General features: G+C 45.8%; 1 protein-coding gene across 2 annotated transcripts in view; it reads left to right on the plus strand.

The window, feature by feature from the left end:
• Window positions 1-948: 948 nt before the first annotated feature.
• The window catches only part of SREBF2 (sterol regulatory element binding transcription factor 2), a 54,711-nt gene continuing 30,167 nt past the window's right edge, over window positions 949-25,492 (plus strand). The window contains exons 1-3 of one of the 2 annotated variants that reach the window (XM_074375616.1): window positions 949-1,240; window positions 23,404-23,850; window positions 24,878-25,059. In XM_074375616.1, the coding sequence (XP_074231717.1) occupies window positions 1,153-1,240; window positions 23,404-23,850; window positions 24,878-25,059 (717 nt within the window). In that variant the 5' untranslated portion in view covers window positions 949-1,152. The remainder of the gene's footprint in view (window positions 1,241-23,403; window positions 23,851-24,877; window positions 25,060-25,492) is intronic. The other variant, XM_074375617.1, reaches the window with a different exon arrangement.

The raw sequence follows: 25,492 nt of genomic DNA on the forward strand, positions 1-25,492 counted from the left end.
ATACACATTTCTGTATGTAATGTTTAATGCCATGGTATTCCATTGTGTGGAGGTGATTTATTCATTGGGTCCTTATTTGGCTTCCCAGTTTTTCCCAGTTACACTGGACTTTGTGATGAACGTTTTTGAACACCATACTTGCGTACTTCTCTGAGCACTTGTACTTTTTTCATTCCTTAGTGTATATTCCTATAAACTTGCACATTTGTTTACATCGTGACCAGCTGCAAGACGGGGAAGTGAGGTGGTTGAAGGAGTGGGACTCCGTGTGTGGGTTTCACCTCGGAATCCCTGCGGAACTTTGTTAAAATGCTCAGGCCTGTGGTGGTTCCGGGCACTGACATTTTAAAGGACTGCAGGAGATTCTGAGGTACCGGGCTCAGGCGGTTGGAGTAAGCATGTGGTCGCGGCAGGTGCAAAGGCGCAGAGATTGTAAAATACGCTCTGCACTTAGGCAATTCGCGAGACTTCGTAGCCGCCTTTGTAACGGAGTTGGGATGAACGCGACTGGAACGATCTCCAGACGCCAGGCTCCAGTGTTGGGGGTCCAGATTTGATTCCACCGGCTCTCCCATGTGGGCTGGACGGGGTTCAGGGGAGGGTAACAGCTGGGAAGATGACGTAATGTGCTCTCGGCTTGCTTTGGGGTCACCCAGCGGGCGGGAGTGGAACATATTAACCCTTACACCCCCAGCGGGTGGGTGGAGTAGCTTGTGGATCCGAACCAACAGAAAAAGGAGAGGCTCCTTTAAACAAGGGGAAGGAGGTTGGGCTGAGGGCTCGGAGGCTTCTCTCCGCATTCGCTAAGAGGCCGCCAGGGGCAGGGCCTCGTTATGCAAATCTGAGCTGCTGATCGTTGACGCGCCATCACCCCACGCGCCGCTTCGCGCGCGGATTGGCCGTGACCAGCCTGGTCCCATTGACAACAAACAAGGGGGTGCGCGGTCTGGGGGCGGGACCACAGAGGGCGCGGGTCGGGGCGGGGGAATCCCGCCCCGCCCCTCCCGCACGGCGCAAACATGGCGGCGGCTAGCACCGGCCGGTGAGGCGGTACCGGGCAGGGGCTGTTGGGTGTCATGGGCGGTGACGGCGGCACTACCCCCACGTCTCCCTGAGCGGGACGGCAGGGGGTCTTCTGTGCCGAGCCGGGCGATGGACGAGAGCAGCGAGCTGGGCGGTCTGGAGACCATGGAGACGCTCACGGAGCTGGGCGACGAGCTGACCCTGGGGGACATCGACGGTGAGTAGTGGGTGGAGGGGGGAAGTGCGGGGGCGCGCGGGGAGGAAGGGGTTACGGCGGCGCGCGCGGGTGCGCGTGCGCCCACCCCTGGCAGCCCGATCTCGCGCGGGAAGAACCGGCACGCGCGGTCGCCCCGTGGGTCCACGGCCGTTCCGGGAGCTGAGGGTTTGAGTCCCGTCCGGCCTCTCCGCTCCGGCTGGCCGTGGGATCTGCTGTGGGGCGCCTCGTGTCCGGAAGTGAAGCGAGGGTCGTGGGGCCAGGAGCGCGGAACCGGGGGCGTCGCGGGTGTCCGGCGGGAGCGGCCTTGGGACAGCACGCGGCCGCCGCCTCCCTCGCGCGCCTACACGAGCCGCGGGAGGTCCCGCTAGCTCGCCCAGCGGCTCCGCGTCGCACCTGTCAATCGCCGCGTGGGCGGCTTTGGGATTCCGGGAGTCGGGCCTCCAGGCTTTGCTCCCTAACCCCTGATCTTCCCGGGGTTGACCCACGGCCGAGGCTCCCGGCGCTTGGGGAAACTTTGGGCAGCGAGCGGCTGCGGAAGCAAGTTGCTGATGAAGAGAGCGGGGTCGGCGGAGTGTGGACGCGTCTCTCTGGGATAGAGATTTGGGCGCTCCTGCTGTCGCGCTGCAGAGGGAGTTGAGCAGCAGGAATTTTGAGTTGTGGCCCCTCGGGGACAGACTGGGGAGCGGGTGGCCTTTGTTCCGGCGACCTTAACAGCTGAGAGGAAGAGCTGGTAGGACCCAGGGATCCTCTCTTGCAGTCCTCTCATTTTGTGACCACGGAACCCAAAGTTTGGAGAGGGTCAGCGACTTGCCCAGGGTCACCCAGCTGGTTACGGAGCATGGTTCCTGGGTCAGTGTTGGTGTCGCTACATCAAGCTTTCACCTGATGCTTGGGGGTGAGGATTCCAAAAAATAGGTCAGTTGTCATAATAACAGCTCTGAATAATAGTTGGACTCTTCTGGTATTCCAGGCCCCAGACACTTTATATTGTTTCACTTATTTCTCACTGCAATCTCTTGAGGATAGATATTCTCATTGCTCCCATTTTAGAGGTGACTGAGGCCAGGAGATGTTAATTTGTCTAAGGTCACTCACTTTAGATTGTCCAGAACCCATACTCTTAATCAGTAACTCAGGTGCATTGTGCTCTTGAGTTTACGAAGTACTTTCATATCCAAGGTCTTACTACAGGCTTACAGGCAGGTAGGATAGTTACAATCTATACAGGTAAAGAAACCAAAACAGCAGAAGATTCTCTTCTAGGGGAAGAGAGAAATGGCAGCAGCTAATTGAAAGGGATCTGTTTCCCATTTTGCTTCTGTAACATTTCACCCCTTGGCCTGACCTTGTTTTCTGATTTTGGTCATCCGGGCAGTGTGGTAAGACCCTTAAATGAAGCCCCAGGTCTAACCACAGACTTTTCCACTGAGTCCTGCTAAATACTGAGATGTGTTGATGAAAGAGGGGAGGAAAGTTCTTGAAATTTAACAAGGGCAGCTAACATGTTTTGAGTACTTATGTGTCAGGCACCGTGTTAAGCACTCATGCATTAATGTTCTTAATCTGAACAAGTGTCATCAGGTAGAGACTAATGGTTATACTACACTCATCCCCTTTTCATAGATCCTGAAACTGAGGCTCCGGTTAGTTCATTCACTTACCCGAGGATAGGTAGCCAGTAAGGAGTGTGTCCAAAGCTGCCTGCAAACAACCTCACACAACGAAATTCATGTGCATTTTGCATTCGTATTCTAAAATTGATTCCTATTTGTCTTAATTTGTAATGTGTTAAAGTGCCTAGTGGTTAAGTATTAACCTTATCCCCATAGATTTCTGAGTAAAATGTACATTCTAGAAACTACTACGGTGATTCAGTGGCTTCACAGGGGCTCCATATTAGATTTGGGGAAAAATGGCTCCTTGTCTTCATTGGTCAACAAGTATTCAAGTGCCACCTGTGTTTTCTGAGCTATATGGGGCATGAAAAGGTAGGAAAGATAGAATTTTATGGCTTCATGGAGCTCGAGATGAGTAATAAAACCGTAGGCCCGAGTATCGAACAGCCCACAATAACACAGAGCAGTAAGTAAAAGTCAGCATCTAGGGAGCTTGGTAAGGTCTGGCTTACCAAGAAGACCATACCAAGGAGATGGCTCTTGACCTAGGCCTTGGAGGAAAGAAGGGTTGGGAAGGCTGAAGGCTCATGGTTTACAGATACAAATATCCCTGAATATTTCCTCATCCATCCATCCCCTCTCCAGAATGTCAGCCCCTCAGGGCAGAGCCTTCATTTTGTTTCTGTCATCTAGAACTAAATATTTGTGGAATGCCCAAATGAATCCAGGGACCTTGAGCCAGGCAGGATTCTAAGTAGTTCTAGACCCAGCCCTCGGTGTTGGGTTGGATCAGGGCTGGCCAGCCCAGATGACTGGCCTAGAAAGGAGCCATTTGGGTGAAGAAGAAGAGACTCTGTGGATTTGAATACATACGCTTCCTTTGTAAGTGTGGTAGGGGAGAGAGGGTACCTGCAACCTAGAGAGCTCTAGGAGGCAGCCGTCTGGGTATGAGATGATGATACTGAGAGGGTGACGGGATGGGAATAGGAAGTGGCATTGTGCAAGATGCTGGACATGACAGGACAGAGCCTCATTGAAAGCTTGGCCCTGAAGGCAGAGCAGAGGTGGAGTTTTAAGATTCCATTAAATCTTTGATCCTGGGAGGGTTCAGAAGCCAGCTGGAAGAGCTGGTTTGGGGGCAGTGATAAAAATTTGTCTTAAAAGGACTGAAATTGAGGTGCCAGTAGGAAAAGGGAGGCAGATACTCTGGAGAAGGTCAAAACTGGGGTTGGAGATTGAGGCATAGTCACCCATTGATGAGTTGAGGATAGAGGTGAGAGAGGAGGATGGAACCAAAGGTCAGATCAGGTGAAGGAAGTATAATAAACTAGGGGAGATGAGCACCTTGGAAACGAGGAGCAGTTAGTGGATGATGGAGGCAGTGCTCAGAGGACAGCAGGGATGACAAGGTCATGAAAGGAGTCATGGGATTCGGCAGCTAGGAGGCCCACCTTTGACAGAGCAGTTGGATGAAGCCATCGAAGGCTAGATAACCCAGAAGGAAGTTGACAGTAGCAGGTGGGGGGCACATAGAGGCAGCTGTTCTCTTTGGAGAAGGTCGAAGACACTTTGCAGCGAGCTGATTTAGTTTCTGTCTTTACGGATTTGCCTGTTCGGGATATTTCATATAAATGGAATCATACACTGTGTGGCTTTCTCCACTTAGCATAATGCTGAAGTTCACCCAGGTTGCAGCACAGTGTTCCCTTATGTGGATACACCATGTTTTGTTTACCATTCATCAGTTGTTGGACCTTTAGGTTGTTTCCGCTTTCTGGCTTTTATAAATGAAGCTGCTATGAAAATTTGTGTACAGATTTTTCTATGGACATGTGTTTTCTTTACTCTTTGGTAGATCCTCTACATTTTTGTTGCTGTTAGTTTTTTTCCTAGGGCTTATAAAAGCCCCATTTATTCAGTTGTTTACTTTCCATGTTCCTGTAACTAAATCAGCCCTAAATCTTGTGACAAACTCAGTATGGTGGTCAGTTCCTTTTATCCCCCTTGTTGATGTCTGTTCTGGAGCTTTCCCTCTTTTTGCCCCATCTTATGGTTGTCCAGGTCTGCTGTTCCCCACTTATCCTGGGACTGCCCTTAACCGTCACCCCAGGGGGTGATGTTGAAGCCCCTGTTCCCTAGTTCTTGTTTTTTTCACTCCCTTGTTTTGATGGAGCACATCCTCCAGTAGCTTCCTAAGAAAGTACCTTGAAAGTGAGTTTAGGGAAGGGCCTTGCCTCTCTGAAAACATCTTTATTCTAACCTCTCCAATTTGCTAGTTTGGGTGAGTTTAGAATTTTAGGCTGCACATGATTTTATATCAGAATTTTGAAGGCACTGCCTAGTTGTTTTCTAGCTTCTACTACTTGAGAAATCTGATACCATTTTGATTCTTCACCCTCTGTGTGTGACATACTTTCTCTGGAAGCTTGTGGGATCTTGTCTTTATCCTTGGTGCTCTGAGTTCCATGATGATGTACACTAATGTGACCAAGCTGTCAGCACTGTCCTTGCTTGGTGGGCTCTGAAGGGCCTACGAAGTCAGATACCTGCATTCATGTGGTCCTCTTGCTGGCACCCCATCCTGCACCCTAGTCTTGGGCCTCTGCTGGCTTCTCCCAGCAGTCAGTTCCATCTTTGGCAGAGTCCTTTGATGGTACCTGGCTCTGTAAAGGTGTCTAATGAGGAAAGGAAAATTCAGAGTGTTGGGTGGGCCCCTGGCCTGGGTGTCCACGTCACTGGGAAGGTTGGAGTGGTCAACCCGGTATTGGGGAGGGTGTGGCCAGCACAACACTGGGGAAGGGAGGTGAGTAGGAGGGGTGGAAACTGACTTCATGTTTCTCCAGTGAGTCATACTTCGGAAAAACTGTTCAGTGAGGTGAAGCATAGGTCTACTTTTTACCTTTGTGATACTTAAAAGCTTTGTCTTGACATTTGAATGTATATCACTGTCACTAATGTTTGGGTTGAAAGAGCTGCTGTTGCTCGTAGCTTATTTATTTTCTACCAGTTTTTAGCTCCTGACCTCACCCAGTTCTGTTTCCCAGAACCCATCTTCTGGAGTTGCTGAGACCACTGAGTCAGTCTCCTTGGGTTTCTCCTCCTTCCTGGGTCTTTTGCCCTCGCCCTTGACAAATGTTGCATTCACACTCAGGCCTTTGGCCCAGTGTTCTTGAGTTCTTGAGCTGCCTATCTTTCACTGAACAGTCTTTTCTGTCATTCTCATACTCAGCTGATGTCTTGGCATTTTTTTTAAAAGTATATTTTTGCTTATATCTCAACTAGGTCTTTTTTTGCTCAACTTTGTAATTTAAAAAAGGATTTCTTGAGGGGAGGGTATAGCTCAGTGAAGGTCATGGGTTCAATCCCTAGTACCTCCATTTAAATAAATAAATAAGCCTAATTATCTCCTCCCCCATCCCCTAAAAAATAAAATAAAATAGCTGCTTAGTAAACATTAAACACACACAAAGGGAAAAAAAGGGAATTCTTAAGCAACTTTATCAGATAGCATTTCTTGAATATCAGATTCTCTCTCCTGCTGGATTCTTGTCTGAACTTTATTAATGCGCACACAGATTGTTACATCTTCACTTACAGACTGCTGTATGTTGAAAGTGGAGGAGGAATTGCCATGTAATCCAGTGTAATCCGTCTGCGGAGGGAAACACCTATCCACCTCCCTGTGGAACATTTGCATCATTTGCAGTTTTTCATTAGCATAAGTACTGTTGCCCTGAACTCGGATGAGCAAGTCATTTTGGAGTTAGTTCATTGGTACATTGTTTCCCAAAGAGGACTCTTCAAGTGAACAGCTGGGTGACAGCTTTTACACACTGCCAACTATAGCCTTTCATTTTTAAGACTTTTCCTGTGCTATAAATTACTGTAAGGCGGGGGAGGGTATAGCTCAAGCGGTCGAGTGCATGCTTAGCAAGCACGAGGTCCTGGGTTCAATCCCCGGTACCTCCTCTAAAAATAAATAAATAAATAAAACCTAATTACATCCTCCTGCCAGAAAAACAAAAAATTACTGTGGTGATTGGGACCACTTGGAAAATATTTTAATTTTTTCAAAAATGTAACACATTCATATGAAGAATGAGAAATATAAAAAGATGTGAAATGTCTTGCCCCAGCCCTGTCACTATCTGCTTAGGGCCCACAATCTCCAAGTTATTCATTTTTTCATTTCTTTCACCTCCTTCAAAACTTACTTAATGCAAATAGAAGGAAATAACAAGTATGATTTTCACCTTTGCTGTTCATTTTATTTTTCGCAAATAGCTAGCATGCTGTCAGCTTTGTTCTTCTGCAGCTTACCCTTTTTTTCACTAACAGTGTACGTCAGAGAGCTCTCCAGCCCCCTTTCTCACTGCTGCATGTTTTTTCATTGCGTGGATGCTCTAATTCATTCATTCACTCCCTTTTTGATGGACATTTGACGGTATTTCCAGTCTTATTATTAAAAGCATGCTGTGGTAAATAGCTTTGTAAATTCCTCATTTCACACCTGTGCAGAATGCCCAGAAGTGGGGTTGCTGGGTCAGAGTGGGGATGTGGTATCTCCACTGTCAATGCTGCAAGAATCAAATGAGAGAAAACATAAAAGAAAGGGGCAGGAACTAACATTCTCTTCTGGCTCATTGTGCATTTGCAGTTGTAACAGATCCAGTCAAACTGCTGTCCCCAGTGGATGTGGCAGTTGCTCCCTCACCAGTGTGGAGGAGAGGGTCTGTCCCCCCAGCTCCCAGCCAGAGTCTGGAACTCTAGTCCTTTTATTCTGCCCGTCTCTGCCACATGTCTGCCAGCTTAGAGCTGGCGCCACCGCAGCCCCCCAGCGTTGCACGTAGACAGACCCCTCTGTCCTGGCCTCCCACTTCCTCATTTGACTTTTCTGTACTTGAGACCACTGGAGGTTTTGAAATCACACTGTTGGCAGCCCCTGCTATGTGCCCAGCACCGTGTCAGGTTAGACCTGCAGTTGAGACCCTGATGGAGGGCCTGTTTTGGGCTGGGCTCTGGGTACAGCATGAGCAGGGTAAGCAGGGTTCCCGCCCTCATGTGTTTGTGGTCCTTTACCTACATTGTCTCATCATTCGCTTTTGCTTTTAATTCTTTCTCCAATTCCACGAAATGTTACAGATGAAGAAACTGAGGCCCAGGCCACACAACTAGTAAGTCATAGAATGGTGACCTCAAACCATACGAGTCCAGCTCCAAAACCCATGTACTTTTCCTCTACCTCATGCCAAATCCCTGTCTGATGTAAGCGGTCTTCAGGGTTGTGAACACCAGGTGGGGTGGTGGGCTGAGGCTAGAGAGAACCAGGATCCTCTGCTCAGTCCACATGTGTTTATCAAAAAGGATCTGCTCCAGGCTGAGCACTTAAAGCGGTTTCCCCTGGGTCCTACAGCACTTCTCTGAGCCTTAGTTTCTGCTGCAAGGTGGGGCTGGGGGATGTCTACACCACAAGTGCTGTAAGATTTGAGGGAGCTGAAACATGATAACATTCTCCTTGGCTATCTGAGAATAAATGAGGAACTACAAGTTGCAAGTTGACTCTTAGGACCAAGGGGCCTTTTTTAGAATACAGTTTTAGAATGTTTATTTTCTCCTTTTGAAAGGGCTTTTGTAGGTATGGGGGGGGCGGGACACAAAGGATTAGTCACAGAGTACAGGGTAAAGTGTTCCATTTTGGGACCACAAGACTCAAGGGTTAAACTTTGTTGACATGATGGAATTTTTTAAAGAGTAGCAGGATCCCAGAGCCTGGGCCACAGAGTAAGGCTCTCTGGGGAACCTCTGTTTAGAAACTAATCCTAAACCATTGAAGGGCTTGGAAACTGGAAAACAGCTCTTTCTGCATCTCTCTGGCCTTTGGAATTGCTAATGAATACATGTCTAAATGAATCTTGTAATCTGGCTTCTGCGTCTGGTCCCGTGGAACTGGTCTGTTGGGTTCGGGGTTTAGTTTGGAAAAGTGATGAAATTCTGGCTGCTGAACCAGATATGGAACTGCCTTATTAAACCAGCATCTGCTTCTCTCAGGCCCTCACCATCCATAGCAACAAGTGGAGGTAATGCTTCTAAGTGTGAACATTCCTGTGAGGCCTTAGATTTGTACAGGTCCTTCTGATAACACTGTCTTCCTAACAGTGCTGTGGGGTAGGTGCTTGATTTTTATTCCCATTTTGCAGATGGAAACATGGAGACATAGAGAAAAAAATGGTTTGCCTGAGGTTTCCCATGCTGATAAAGTGGTGTCGAGAGTTGAACTTGGGCCCCTAACATCGGCTCCCGCACTCTTCCCCACCCTGTGGGAATGAGGTGGGAGATGCTCTGACTCGGGAAGCCTGTCTAGGAGCCCCTGTTCTGGTCAGAAGTTGTTTCTTCAATTTTTAATTTAATTTTTAAAATGTGTTCATTCCGGTTCAGCGGGAGTGAGTATCAAGTGTATTCTCAGCACAGTGCTAGACTCCAGGGTATTAGAGATGAATGAAACAGCCTCAAGCTTCAGGGAGCTGCCATCTAAGCAAGCAGGCAGAATACAAAGCAGAATACAACAGAGGAACAAACTCCAAGTTTTTGGAGCACTACGGAAGGCAAGCAGGAATATTCTCATGGCTTCTGAGCTGAGTTGTGAAGGGTGAGTGAACAGAATGTTAGAAAGGAGAATTTAGAAAGGCAAGGTATTCATTTTAATAGAATTGAACCAAAGTTGGAAATAATTTGGCCTGTTCTGGGAATACATGAGTCACTGGGCAGAGTACAGTGTAGGACAGAGGTTCTGGAGCTTGACTGTACCTCAGAGTCCACCAGGGTACACCCCCAAAGATCCAAATGTGGAAATAGAGTCTAGGAGGGGCACCTAACTACTGCGGGAGGCAGAATTGGTGTCCAGGCTGGGCGAACAGCTGTTTTGAAAGCCTTGCCCACTGTGCTCAGCTGTCGGGGTAATTTGCAGGCTACACTCTTGATAACTTATTTGTTATCTTTCTCAGACACAATTTTGATCAAGTCTCTCTCCTGCTTCAGTGTGTTCTGTATCAGTCAGGAGTTTGGTGATAAGCAGCAGAAACTGACCCTGGCTAGCTTGAACAGAAAAGGAGGTTGTTGAAAGGATGGTGCACAGACTGATCAGAAAAGCTGGAGAGCCAGACTTGGAAAATGGGCCAGAGCCAAGAGAGGCTCAGCAGCAGAGCTCAGCTGAGGGTAACCCAGAGCGATCTGTTCAGGAGGTGATCTCTGCCTTGTCCCTGCTTCCTGGGGTCATTCCTGCAAGAGTCACGTTCCTTGTGGGAGCATGCATTCATCAGAGCTGACTGGCAGGAAGCCTTACCGCCAAGACCACCCGGTGGGAGTTCACCAAAAGGAAGATCAGGGTGCTGATGGGCGGGTCGGTCGAATGATGATAGACAAAACCGAAGTGGCAGATGTCCACTAAGTTTTCCAGGCCATGGCGGTGTGGTGCCAATAAGGCCTTTCACAACTTAACTCTAAGCGGCTCCGTCTCGCCACTCTGTTCTCCGTGCTCTCCACTGCAGTGACTACAGGACATTTCCTGGTGCCCTGGCTTTGCTTAGACTGCCTCCTTTGCCTGCAATACCCATCCTTCTTCTAACTCATAAAACTCTCCTCCTTCTAGGCTCAGTTTTCACTGCCTGCCAGAATGGAGCAGTCCTTTCTCTGCCTTCTGACAGCCCTTTCTTTGTGAGGCACTTGTCTGTTCTCTCCCTTGTCACAGTTTATGGAGTTGGCTGGGCTTCTCTGTCTTCCCTGGGAGGTGGGAGGTGGGAAGAGAACCATCACTTTGGAGCCCTTGCTCTATGCTGGGTCCTGTGCAGGGCACTCAGGGTCCTGCAGCTTCCGGCACCACGGTACACAGCGTGTGCATATGCTGGGTGGCTGTTTGTAGCATGGTTTAATGACTGGCTTTGCAAGTATTATTTTTGTCCATAGTCTTAGAGAGATTTAGGGTGTGGTAATGAATGGAAGGGGAGGTTGCTGGGCCTTTGGGATCTTTCAGTTTTGCCTGGATGCCTTAAGGATTGAAAAAGGTTGAGGTCCCTGCTCTAGAGACTGCTCCCAGGAGGAGGACCGTTGGGGTGAGGTGGCTTGTGCCTGACTTGTCAACACTCAGTCACCTGGTGTTGTGCAGCTTGAGGCTCTCGAATCACAGAGCAGAATTGTGCAGGAGCAATCCTTGGAGACTTACTCTCTGTGTGTTGCTCCACTTGTAGTCTCTTGTTCCAGGGGAGGGAGAGAACAGTGTGATGCAGGGCAGGAACAGGGAGATACAGGAGCCCCTGGGATGACACACCTTCCCTTCCTGAGCTGGGCATGTTCCCTCTCATTTGAGAACAAGGCTCTTACTGAGCATCTGCCTAATGCCAGGCTCTGTTTGGTGACATCAATGCAATAATAGAAACAAAGCATCTGTACAGTGTGGTGGCTCAGAGCTTGAATTTAAATCCTAGCTCCACCACCTGCTGACTGGGCGTTGTTGGATAAGTTACTTAACCTCTCTGTGCCTCATTTTCCTTATATGTGAGGTAGAGGTGATAATGACACCCAGCTCAAAGTGTTGTGGCGATTAAATGATGAATTCGCTGCAAAGTGCTTAACGTAATTGTTGACACGTAGTAAAAGCTCAGTAAATGTTTACAACACTGTACTATTTTTATTATTACTACTATTAATTGGCTTTTTTCTTAATTGTTCTCAAAGTCTATTCTTGACCTCTTTCTAAGAGCAAGCATTTCAAAGTAATAAATAGAGTAAGATGGACAGCCTTCTAAACATGGGGGTGACAACAGATCTGGTTCCTCTACTTTAGTATTGGGTAAGGACTGGAGGTCTGAGTTCCAGCTGGAGTGCAGGGTGGATGTGGGGTGGGGCTCTAGGTGTGGCAGCGTTCTAGAGCTCAGTCACTGTGAGGTGAGGAAGCCCCCCCAGTGTGGTTGTTGGGGTGACTTCTGGAGCAGGGTGCTTCGAAAAGAGCACGGGGCCAGGGTGGGGGTGGAGGGGACTCCTACCTCAGTCTGCTGCTCACGGACTCACCTGCCTAAGACTGCGTGCAGGTCACCCCCTCTTTGGACTTGGACTTGTTTCTTCCTGTGTAACAGTCACCACCGCCACCACTTTAAAGCACTTCTGTGCCAGGCATTGTTCTAAGTGCTGTGCACATATTAACTCATTCAAAAGAGTGCTTGAATTAGCACTCACAGGGTGATTCGAGCTGTGTACCTGAAGTGTGGATGTGCTAACAAGGTATTAAAAGCAGAAACAATGGGTGACAACGCTAATGAGCTCTTTTCCAGCTTAAAAAAAATCACATTTAAATTCTGTCTATATACACACATATACTCATACACACACTTGAGAGAAATTGCAGTAAAAATCAACAACAAAAGCTTTTTAAGCAACATATTCCAACAAGTTCCTCTTGCATCGTGCACCTTTTTTCATCCTAACATTCAGCACCTGGCCCTGGCAGGTGTTTGCACAGGGTTTCTCTGCCAGAACATGTGCCTTTTGAAGGTGTTCAGTTCTGTATCTGGCACACAGTAGGCTCGGCTGTTTGTTGAATGCACGTCCTAAGGGATGTGTCTGTTTTGGTTTGTCTTTACTTGAAAAAAGAGAGATGCTGTTTTAGAAAGGAGCATCTTTTCAAGGCACAAGTTCTCATTTGGAGAATAATTTAATAATTTGAGAGGAAGTTATACTTGTGAAATACAGCCAGGCAAAAATCTCTCTCCCCTACTCCCCCATGAGTGAGTTTCATGCATGTTACCCTGAGATGAATCTTCTTCCATTAGCATTGAACTTAATATCGGAGGTAATGAGATGGATTACGTAAGTGCCCCCTCCACACACACCTAGGTTCTCCTCACTTTTCTGTCACTGGAGATCTGTCTTGCATCTTTCCTCCAAGTTGTGATGAGAGTAAATGTAAAATCCAAGCAGTGTTTGTTTTGTAGGGGAAATAGTGTGCATGGAGGAGAGACTCAGAAACTAAATACAGATATAAATTCAAATCTCAGCTCAGCCACTTTGTAGCTTATGTGGGGGGCTTGGGCAAGTAATTTTCTGAACCGTATTTTCCTCTCTTATAAAGTAGGATAATAATACTAGCCTGGGCTTATGTAAAGTACTAAGTAGGTGTTAGTAGTTACCATTATGTTGTCCGCATAGAATCAATATGAAATGGATTTAATTTCAGTCATAACCATCTCTGTACATTTAAATAAAATATAAATATGATTTCTAATTAGAAAATACGTTTATTAGCTTTGTCACTGAGCTGTTTTTGCTTTTAAACATCAATAGTATGACTGTTGGCTTCTGTTCAAAGGTTAAATTGGAATCCAACCTGGAGAGATCTCTTTTTCAAGTTATGTTAAAAAAAAAACTATGAAAGAATCAAATATCAAATACATTTTATTATGTGCTGGACATATTCCTATATATTAATATATGTCCATCAGAGTTTGGATTATTCCCGTATTTATAAGTAAAAAATCTGAGTCTCAGTGAGATTAATTAACTTTCCAAAGGCAACACAGCAATTATGTTACTAGATTCACAGCCTGGCCTTGCTGGTTCCACAGCCAGTTCTCTCTTTTTTTTTTTTTTTAATTTTAAGTTGAGAATCCTCATTCTGTTTGGCCTTCCAGTTAGTTCTTGGTGTAACTTTTTGAGATTCTGCTTTTCTCCTTTAATATGATTCTTCGCCACACTTCCCTCACACAGTCCCTAAGAGATGGCCTGTTTCCTAGTGTTGATGATTTTTTAGAGTCTCATACATAACCAGGACTTTTCTGTAATCAGTTTTCAGAAGAATCTCTTCATCAGTTGAAGAAGTTTTTGTTTCAGCTATTTTGATGTTCTCTCAAGTCAGAATTTAGCCCTAAGTTTTTGCTTGGAATGATTTCTTTTTTTTAAATTGAAGTATAGTTGATTTACAGTGTTGTTAGTTTCAGGTATATAGCAAAGTGATTTAGTTATAAATGCATATATATATATATTCTTTTTCAGATTCTTTTCCATTATACGTTATTACAAGATGTTGAATATAGTTTCCTGTGCTATACAGTAGGTCCTTGTTGTTTATCCGTTTTATATATAGTAGTGTATATATGTTAATCCCAAACTCCTAATTTATCCTTCCCTCCTTTCCCCTTTGGTAACCATAAGTTTGTTTTCTATGTCTATGTGAGTCTATTTCTAGTTTGCAAATATGTTCATTTGTATAATTTTTTTAGATTCTACATATAAGTGATATCATATGATATTTACCTTAATTTGACTTCACTTAATCTCTAGGTCCATCCATGTTGCTGTAAATGGCATTATTTCATTCTTTTTTATGGCTGAGTAGTATTCCATGGTATGTGTGTATACATGTATACACACACACACACACACCCTACATCTTCTTTATCCAGTCATCTCGGTGGACATTTAGGTTGCTCCATGTCTTGGCTATTGTATATAGTGCTGCTATGAACATAGGGGTGCATGTATCTTTTCAAATTATAGTTCCCTCCAGATATATGCCCAGGAGTGGTGTTGCTAGATTATACAGTAACTCTATCTTTAGTTTTTTAAGGAACCTCCATACTGTTTTCCATAGTGGCTGCACCAAATTACATTCCCAACAGTGTAGAAGGGTTCCCTTTTCTCCACACCCTCTCCAGCATTTATCATTTGTGGATTTTTTAATGATGGCCATTCTGACTGGTGTGAGGTACCTCATTGTAGTTTTGATTTGCATTTCTCTGGTAATGGTAAGTGATGTTGAGCATCTTTTCATGTGCCTATTGGCCATCTGTATGTCTTCCTTGAAGAAAGGTCTATTTAAGTTTTTTGTCCAATTTGATTGGGTTGTTTGTTTTTATATGCTCAGAATGATTCTTAATGAGCTCATGATGTTTGGGACCCTTGGGGGAGGCCAGCAGCCCCCTGTACAAACTAGGGTGAGCAACTGCTGAGCTGCGGGGCTCCCCATCCTATAGCTGGACAACTTTCTATGGCTTTTCCTTCTTTAAAGGAGAAAGACCAAGTTCATTACCATGAGCTGCAGAACTTGTGATTTTGTTCTGACTACGTGCTCGCCTGGTGGCCTCCAGTGACCCATTTGCTTCAGCCACCTGCCATGCAGCTCCAGGCCTCCAAGCCTTGGCTTAAGAGATTCCCTGGGCCTGGAATGCACCTTGCATCCTGATCAGCCTTCAGTCCAGCTTCATCAGGAAGGTGCTTGACCTGCTGGAGTCACAGAGGAGGTCCCCTGTGTCCTCCTTGTCTGCTGTGACAATCACCACAGCCATATTGTGTCACTTTCACTAACTTCTTGAGGTGAAGGGGTGTTTTGTCATCTCTGTGGGCTGGCACACAGTGGATGTTCAACACATTTAAAACCTTTTGCATTTACTTACCTGCTTCACCAAAAGTGGAAGCTCTGTAGAAATTGCATAGATTTGTCTAGATTTTCCAGGATAACCCAACTTTTGAAAATATTTGTCCCATAGTGAAGTGGTGTCCCTTCCAGTTTTGGTTCAGAAAGCATGTTTCCATAGATTGCATGAAAGTTGCATTTGAGGGCATCTCAGTGAATCGATGCCAGTTTTTCTAACAGCCAGAGTGCTTTATGCCTGTTGTGGTACCTGGGAGTGGAAGATTTTGTCTATGCACTTGTAGAACACAAGATATAAGAAAAGCATTAAAAAAAAATCTTACTGTATGTAATGTGGCAAAATAAAAAATTTTAAAGTTAAAAACATACTTTTATATTAATATATCATTAGCACATGTCAAAGATTTATTAACATTATTGAGAAAACCAGCAGGATAACAAAGCTAGATCCAAGGAGGGTGCAAGAAACTGATACTTACGTGGTAGAAAAGGAATAACATTGCAAATTTAGATGCATAACTGGTTAATGTCCTACAGGGCAATAAAAACAAAGCTTTCAAATTATCTTTTTCACCAGACAGAAATCATTTGCAACTTGTTAATTTTCTACAGATGAACATCAAATTTTATAGAATGTGCACTAATCCGTAGTAAATATGAAGTCAAATAAGTTTATGTTTCCGTAGAGCATCAGATGACCTTGAGGTAGGCAAGTTAGAGAGTGCTCTGGTATGACTTTAAAGAGACACAGTACTTTTTACTCCTTATTTTCAAATTTTGGGTTTTTTTTTTTAGCAAATAATTATCACAGTTGGGTTCAAGAGCTAAAAGATGGCTGGATCTGAGGTGGAAAAGAGTCCTTGGTGAAAGTAATTATAAGTCGTTTTGAAATGGAATTGTGCAATTAAGGAAGAGGGTGGTAACGAGCAGAAAGGGTGAGGCAAGATCACCTTCCCCACCCCCAAAGGCAGGTGGTGGGTACTTTTCCGGGTGGATGATGAGCTAAGGTGAGTGAGAAGTGAAATCCCTTGGAGTAGGAGGGAGCAATTGGTAGGAAACTATGAAGCTGGTGTTTAAGAAATTTGATTTGCTTTGAAAGTCTGTTAGACCAACAAGGTACTCAAAGAAGACGATTGTCACTGGGTTGGAGGCTGCAGTTGAAATCAAGGCAGGGTGTGGACGTAGAGCAAAGAGTTAACTGTGATACTGGAAGGAGACCTGCCAGAAATTCATAGTGAACTCATGGCAGAGGGAAGCGGAAGAATGAGCAATTGAAGGTAGTGCTGAAGATCACTCTCCTGATTGCAACACAAGAGCTGGCTCAGGTCCCCTGCGTGTTGGATCAGAGAAGCTGTAAGCAGATAAGTCAGGGGGTCCCTAAGAAATAGAACCAGGAGTGGCCTTCTTGACATGAGAAGCCATTTTGGCCTAAGCCATTTTGTGATCTAAGCCTGACTGCAATGCTTGCCCTTGATCAGGTCTTAGTAATTAATGATCTTGAGGGAACAGAGGAATGCAAGTACAGAGAAAAGGCAAACAGTATTGCAGTGATAAAGCAGAGCCCTAGTGCCTCCTCAAGGGATATACATAATAGTAGATCTTCGAGTTCTGCTGGAACTAAGGACCCTTGCCCCAGTTCTATGCTGAATTCTCCTCTGCTCAAGCCCCCTCATGAATAGGCACGTACCTTTAGCTTAAAACTCCCCAAATTTTGCTGTTCAGGAAGAGATTACTTTGGGAAAGATCCTTACTTGCTGCAAGTAATAATAAATCCTTCTGTATCCTACTCTGGCTTGGTTGTATCTTGTGGCTGGACACCCAACAAAAAGTGAACCCAGTTTTCGGGTAACGAAGCCAGGACTGGCCAGCTGATCTGGGGCCCTCTGGGGCTGCCTCTGATACCCAACCTGGGCAGGTGGGGAGAGAGCCCGACCAAGCAGACTAGAGACCATTTGAGAATGACTTGGCTTTCCTGTGTGTTTTGTTTTTCTCTTAATTTTCAAATGTTTTATTTTATTATGTAATACTTGATATGTGCAAAGGAATATATGACACATTTGTATGTGTTATGAAACACAAGCATTTGAGAATTCCCACCTCCCCACCCAGTTTTCCTTTGTGGTTTCTTTGCTAGTAAAAAGAGTTCACTCATCCCTTGCTTAAAATATAGGATGCCTGAGTCACTAGTTTGCCATACTGTGTCATTTTGGCACCTCCTCCAGACTCCCTTTCCCCAGGACGGTGACCCAGAATCTCCTCAAAGTACATAATGCTGTCCATGTGCTCTGAGCTTCTTACCAAATGAAGGAGCCTGCTGGTATTTGAGTGGAGCGATTTTAGGCACCAGTGTTACAACTGTCCCTTTTGTGCCTTATGTTATTGCTTTCATTCCAGGGTTTCTATGTTGAAGGGTGTGGTTGACAGCCCAGCTCCTTAACGTCTCCTCTGGTGACTTGAATGGTAATAACTTTTAAATGCTGAGAAAGCAGTGATGATCACAAATAGCAAAATGGTGGAAAAGTGGAAAGTTGTCTCACCATTGATCGTTAAGTTTCATACAAGTCTACTTTTGATTTTTTTTTAATTTTAAGATTTTTTTTTAATTATTAGAAAGAAATATCCTAGGAGGGAAGATAGAATCATCATCTTGAAAGCAGAATAGTTGTTGCTCAAGAAGGATACTTTTTGAGGACTAGACTTTGTGTTTACTCCCCTCCCCCTGACTCGTTGTGGTCCATCTCATTCCCAACGATCTGTACACATTACACACCATGCTTCTGTGTTCTTATGTTTGTTGGGCAGATCTAATGTCAAAGATGAAATGAACAAAAGTAAGTGAAGAATGTTTAGGTCAGCATTCTTATAATCTTGTGGATGAGGAACGGAAACCATGTAATTTTACTACGCAGTATTAAAATTATGCAACATACACATTCCTAAAAATCACTGCCCTGTGCAAAATTATGCAATAAAAACCACAGGGCTTATGGGGAAAATGGGGTTAGGGTCACAACGCTCAAAAACTTCACAGATAAGAGAAAAAAAGACAAGAGAAAAAATAAATAGATATTCTGAAAAAAGATAGGGACGTACAGACTACCATGTGTACAATAAATAAGCTACAAAGATACATTGTACAGCACAGGGAATATAACTGATACTTAATAACTTTAAATGGAGTATAATCTATAAAAATTTTGAATTACTAATTGTACACCTGAAACTAATATATTGTAAATCAACTATACCCCAATAAAAATAATTATAATAAAAATTAAACTCTAAAAGTAAATGTCAGATAGAAACCTAAAAATAGCATAGTTTTGCAGATGTTAAGTGGCTAAGTAATACATAAATTCTATAATAAATATAGCACCCTACCTTGTAAAAGATCTGAGGTTTGCTTGTGGAAGTGGGCATGGGAAGGATTCGGCTTGTCAGTTACTGTGAAGTGATGGAAGGAGGGTTATCTGAAGTCAGATGGGAATTTCAGATTCCAGATGTGGTTATAATTCATAACACATGCACGTGACCTGACGGAGCTGGTGGATGTTTGAGGTGTGTGCATTTTTTTGTTTTGTTTTCCTGTGTGGCTCATTTGAGCTGGGTAGGGTTTTCTGCATTTTTTAGTGTTTCTTTCACACATAAATAAGCACAAAATTCATGTTATGTGCATATTGTTCCCTGATATGTCCAATGTATTGGAACAAATTTGAATTAAAAAAAAAATCAAAGCAAAACTAACTTGTAAAACCCACTATATAAAACATGTACTAGCTAATACGAGTGCCTTGCACCATGCCGTAGATTCTATGTGAATTATCTCTCAAGAACATGACAAGTTAGGTATGATTGATAGCCGCATTTTATAGATTAGAAAACTGGCTCAGAGAGGTAAAACTTTCCCCAAGTTACAAGGCAAGGACAGGGTAATTCACAATGATTATGTCATTCTTTTTCCTGAACAACAACAAAAAAAGTGGGGCAAATATTTGCAAATATATAAGAAAGAGCAAGTATCCATAATATATGAAAGTTTTTCAAATCAGTAAAAAGAGACAATGCCCAATAGAAAAATGAACAAAGGTCAAAAGCAGGCAGTTTACAAAGAAGGAATACAAATGGCCAATAAAATGGGGAGGGGTGGTGTTCCACCTCATTTACTACTCACTCATGTAAGTCAGAACAATTAGAAGTCATTTTTTCCTACCATCAAATGGACAGGAATAAATGTGGGGGAACACTGGCAGGAGCATAGATTGTTACAACCTTTCCAAAATACACATACCTGTCCTTTGACCCAGCCACCTAATTTCTAGAAATTTATCCTAAGAAAGTAATCAGGTAAGTGGGAAAAGATTCTTGTACAAGATTTTTGTCAGAGTTGTTAATAATGCTGACGAGTTGAAAACACTTACCCACCATCACCAAGTGGTTAAGTTCTAGTGCATTATTACGACACAGTACAACATAGTGTAACACGTGGGACTCCCCAAAAGAGTGATGTTATATCCATGATGGTTGACCCTAGATACTCTTCATGTTTTATTAAGCAAAGGGAGCAAAGACAGGATAGTATCTTCAGCATGATCCCATTTTGGTAAAACAATTTGCATACATGTGCAAGCTTGTGTTTGCAGCAAGCCAGGTAGAAGAAGTCTGTAAAGACGCACATCAGAACATTGACAGGAGAGGTCTCAGGACTGTGGAATTGCTGGATGGTTTTTATTTTTTGTTTTTTCATATAACTTTTTTCTAGATTTCTCTGTAGTGAATGTTACTTTTATGATTTAAAAAAGAAAATATTTCAAAACATTGTCTAACACAAGGTCCATAATAAATAGAAAATGTAAGAATAAATGACCTTTGTGAAATAGTTCTTCTAGCACCTAACAGGGCTATATGTAACAAACACCCAAGAAAGAGTTTTTGACTACAGTTTGGAGGCAATGTTACCCCAACTGGGGCTTCAGATTCTTTATTCCTGACCATAATTAATCTGACCAGATTTCAAATTGCCTCATTCTCAAGTAGATGCCAGTAGACTGAGCCAGACAGTGACTTGTGTTATTTCCAGGTCATAAGCTCTGTAAAGTGCATGTGAACTTGGGGTCTCTGGATGAAGCTTGGGACTGTCAGGCACAGGTGACAGGGGCCAGAGCCTCTAATTTTGGTTACCTGCTTTTAAAGACCCTGATTTATTTTCTTTGTCCCAGCCTTAGTTTAAGAATCAGCTAAGCACAGGAGTGTGGCTGGAGGGGGATAGGAGGGGTAGGAGGGGTGGGAGGGGTGGGGTGGTAACTGACAGGGGCACCCCTCCCAGGTGAGCTGGGGTCTGCAGGCCTGGGGCTGCCAGCCCAGCTCCAAGGAGGCCTGTGTCTGGCCTTGCGCTCTGAGGGCCGCCGCTCATCACGCAGGAACCAGAACTTCATTTTCAAAGCTCCATAAAGACTATGCCTCCTCCCAGGCCTCCCTTTTCCAGGCTTCCTGGCTGTCTGCAGAGATGAGAGCCTGTGTGATCACAGCGCTGAGCAATCAGAGCGGGGGAGGCACAGACACACTAGGGTTCCCACGGGGTAGAGCTGGCATGTGCGGAGCGGAACCGCGCCTGGGGCGGCCTCCCGCGCCTCTGTTCAGCAGGCCTCTGCACACCTTGTCACTGCGGGCCAGATGGGGACCCAGGGCTCTGTGCGCTCTGCTGGAGCTGTGGCTCCTAGAACCTCTTCCTTACTTCTTCCTTCAAATGCTCAGTCTTAACAGCCCCTCCGAGCCGCTCAGCCCGGTGCCATCTGCGTGGCTGGAGATAGCACCACTGGAGCTCATCATGTGTGGGTTGAAAAGGATTTTTTTTTAACTTAAGCAGTCGCAATCCATCTGCCTACATACAACACACTTAACCTGCTTCGTGACCTCTTCAGGCTACTTCACCAGCCAGCCCATATCTTCCCCCACAAAAGGTTTTGGAGAGCACTTGACAGACAAGTGGAGCCAAGTGCCCGTGTAGGGATGCCCTAGAAGCACCGCTAAGAGGGACCTTTTTGAGGGTCGGCCCCTCACCAAGCGCTTTGCGTGAATTATCTTATTAATCCTCACAACAAAGAAGCCAAGTGAGTCTTTTCAGGGCAGCCACTTGTGAGAACCTGGGTGTAAAGAGAAGTGACTTGCAAGCCTTCACACATCTGGTCAGATGGGCCCTTTGAGACCCACATTGTGCCAAAGCCTTTGTCCATCTACCAGGTCTCTTTTGTCTTTTGCTCTTCTTTGCTTTCCATGGATTAGAACAATCAACCAGGGAGTAATGTTCTTTTGGCTCACAAAGCAGTTCTCTGTTGTTGATTCCCCAGAGTCGGGATTTTATGGGAGTTCTGGAAAGCTCGACAAATTATTGGGTTTCTCTTAATCACTTTCTTAAAGTGTTTTATAATCTTGTGTTGTTCTTGGAATGTGTCAGCACTAAATTTTGTTTTGTTTAAATTTTGTGCTGAGTTTGAGGATAGCTCTTAGTTTAATCATGCACAAGAAATTGGAATTGGTTGGTACGAGTTACAATATCTGTGGCATTCTGCCCATTTCTCCCTCCCACACACAACAGACTGAGTGAGGACAGAGCAGAGTGTCGAGGTGTTGGTAAGTAATGCCACTGTATAGTCATTTAATCTAGTGAGATGCTGTTTTGCCGGTACGTTGAACTGACTAAACACTGAACGTGCTGAGCTGCTAAGCTCTGGTTATCCTGCAGAAAGCACTAGCTTTCTGCTTGCCTAATGTAAGACTTCATATCCCAGATTGCCCCCACCCCCCCACCCCTCATGATGCTGGAGATGTAGGAATGACTTGCTGGTAGAGGCTTGGAGAATGAATGGAGATAGTGTTTGGGGGTTTTGTTTGTTTTTTTTCTTTTTGGTGACCAAATCAGAGCATCCTGTGGCCTTCAGTGTTCTGAGAGGAGCATGCCACAGTTTAGGAACAAGCAGTAGCTTCTTGGGAGTTTATTGGAGAGGAAAGGGGGAGAGAATGTGGACAGGGTAGAGAATTGTAAAATTACCTGGGACAGAGTTGAGGCCCCAGACTCCTTATGGGGACCAGCCCTCTGGGGAGGAAGAGGGCATGAGAAGTGAGTTGTTCATTGTGGATTAGGTGCAGTAAATCTTTGGGAGGATGAATCAGGGGAAGAGGCCCTGGAAGTAGGCTTGAAGGCCTTTGGACAGGTACTTGGAGCATGATCTGGAAGGGAACATGGCCTCCAGGTGGACACATCCCTTTGGCCCCAGAGACTTCTTGCCCAAAGGGAGGGGGCACAGCCAGGGGAGTCCAGGGCCCAGGTTGTTCTGCCTTGACCTCTGACAGTGAATGCACTGAGGTTCAACAGAAGGCCGTGAAGCTGCAGTTCAGAGAACTGTTTCTGATCCCGCTGTGCCCTGAGGTGCTGTGTGACTTTGGCCAAGTGATTTCCCTGTCCTGGACTTCACATGTGATCTTTCCATTCATTCCACCCTGAAAGTTCCATGATTCCGAGGTCATCAACTTTGTCATCCCTGAGTGCTCCTGAGGGCACCAACAGTGCCCAGGGATATGCTCGTCTTGAAGAGAAGGCCCAGAACCTGCCTGTGGTGAGGAGGGAAGGCTGCCCATGGCGAGGAGAGTTAGGGTCTGGCACAGCTTTGCAGCCAGACCCACGTGACTCCTGCTCTGCTACCGGGAACAGCACTGAGACTGGAGGTGGCCTCACAGTGCAAGGCTACAGAGCTCCCAAGACTCAGGGCAGCGACTACCCACTTTCTGCCCCAGGTCCCCAACTGTAGAATGGGACCAACAGTCCTCTCCAAAAGCAACACTCACGTAGCACAGAGGTAGCTCCTGTTAGGTCTGATACAGACCATCAGGAAGGTGGGTAGAAAGGTGGCTTGGAGGTGGAGGGAGAGAAGAACATCAGACAGATGAAGTTCTGTCACACTCTTACATGGTTAGACTTCTTGGCCCAGTTGATTCCCTGCACGAGAAGAGAGGTGACCCATTTCTGCTGTGGTCTTGGAAAAACCATTGGATTTTCATGCCTCAGTTTCTTAGGCAAATTTGAAAGTTAATAGATATTTTGGATGGCAGTTAAAATTACCCTTTCCATGTGTTCACAGAGATGCTGCAGTTTGTCAGCAATCAAGTGGGAGAGTTCCCCGACTTGTTCTCAGAGCAGCTGTGCAACTCCTTCCCTGGTGGCGGCAGCGGTGGTGGCACCAGCGGCAGCAGCAATGGCGGGAGCAGTGGTGGTGGAGCCGGAGCTGGAGCTGGGGACCCCTCAGTGCAGCGACCCTTCAGCCAAGCCCCCTTACCTTCCTTCTCTCCCTCGGCCGCCACCCCCCCGACCCCAGCCCTACAAGTCAAGGTCCCCCCGACCACGGTTCCCACTCCACCAAGGGCGACTCCCGTTCTTCAGCCCCGCCCCCAGCCGCAGCCGCAGCCCCAGCCCCAGGCTCAGCTGCAGCAGCAGACAGTAATGATCACCCCGACGTTCAGCACCGCCCCCCAGACGAGGATCATCCAGCAGCCTTTGATATACCAGAATGCTGCTACCAGCTTTCAAGGTGACTCAGAACTCAGATCTGATAGTGATTGGTTAGTTCAAAAGTTTATGCGCCAATTTGCAGACACTTCCAAGGTAGACTGTAAATAGTTCTGTCCTCTTTGGGGATGACAGAATCTATCCATCTGGTCCTGTATGAAGCAGGTTTCAGCACCTGGCCGTAAGTTCGGTGGTGTAGGAACCGTTCACATTCAGCCTTAACACATTACCTTCATATCTGTTGTGGCTGCTTCAAGAACACTTGGTCAAAGAATCCAACAAGCACAGTGGACACAGGGCTGTCCTGGTAACTAGAGGTGGAAACTTGAATAAAATTAGTCTTGAAACTTATCCAGGCACCAGGCAGATCTCAGCATGTGTAGGTTGAGAACTGTTCATCCAGCAAACACCTCCTGAGCATCCACTATGGAAAAGAAGGCGCCTTTTAACACAGGTGCCAAGTCTCCGAGTAGCAGGCCTCACAGCAGACCCTCGGTGAGGGCTGAGTGAATGAGGGACTTTCTGTGTTGTGCCGTGTCCCGGCACCTTTTCATCAGATTTCCCTCTGACTATGGGGAGCCTTGGGTGGGATCAGTATTGCTCTACTAATTTCAGAGGATCTGATGGTACTTCAGTGGGCTTCAAGTGTTCAGGGGCTGGGGGAGGTGACAGCAAAAAGCTGAGACAGTCATCTCAAAGTACACATTCCATTGGCTTCATGGGAGGAGATGAAGCCCCAGGGTGTTGTTTGTTCTGCCCTCCATTAACTCCCTTGCTGGTTGTAGTCATTTGCTGATTAGCTTCCCTCACCTCCACCCCAGCACCCAGAGTATTAAAATAATTTGTACTTGTCCCCTCAGAAGTTGATGCAGCCCTTATGGGATGCTCTTGTCATCCAGCCTAGCTTGTAAATGGCCGTGCACGTCTTCTGCAGCAGCAGATGGGGGGCTGGGATCGTTATGAGGCACTCCATCCTTGGTTATTGCTCCAGCTACAGTGACAGAAGGCATTCCTCATCCACGTGACTTTTTTTCTCCTCTTCTCCCAAGTCCTTCAGCCTCAGGTCCAAAGCCTAGTGACATCCTCCCAGGTGCAGCCGGTCACCATCCAGCAGCAGGTGCAGACGGTGCAGGCCCAGCGGGTGCTGACGCAGACGGCCAATGGCACACTGCAGACGCTCGCCCCGGCCACGGTGCAGACAGTTGCCGCGCCCCAGGTGCAGCAGGTCCCGGTAGGTGGCCGACAAGGATTCAGGGAGGCTCTGGTTGGGGCTGTTGGCTGGTTTTTGGTTGGAGATGTCTGCATACTAAGAAGGACCAGCGGGGTGTAAGGGAGCAGCTTGTAGGGCAGGTAGGGTGCCTGGACCTTACGAGGCATTGCGTATAGACACCTGGCAGAAATCACATCTGTAGAGGGACACTGGCACTCACATTAACTCAGTAAATGCCAGTGTATTGGCTCATTTACACATATAATGGGTATAAAACTGGAAGGAAATGTACCAAAATGTTTTAAAATCATGTATTGTAGTGGGCTGTATTTCTAACTAATGAAGTAATTTATCTTTAAAAAAAAAAAGACAGGTTTATCATTTTTGCTTCTCAGCCATATTCCTGGCATTCCTAAGTTTGTCCAAAATCAGATCTCTCTCCCCTCCGCCCTCC

The sequence above is a fragment of the Camelus bactrianus genome, chromosome 12, assembly GCF_048773025.1.
Source record: "Camelus bactrianus isolate YW-2024 breed Bactrian camel chromosome 12, ASM4877302v1, whole genome shotgun sequence".
Lineage (NCBI taxonomy): Eukaryota > Metazoa > Chordata > Mammalia > Artiodactyla > Camelidae > Camelus > Camelus bactrianus.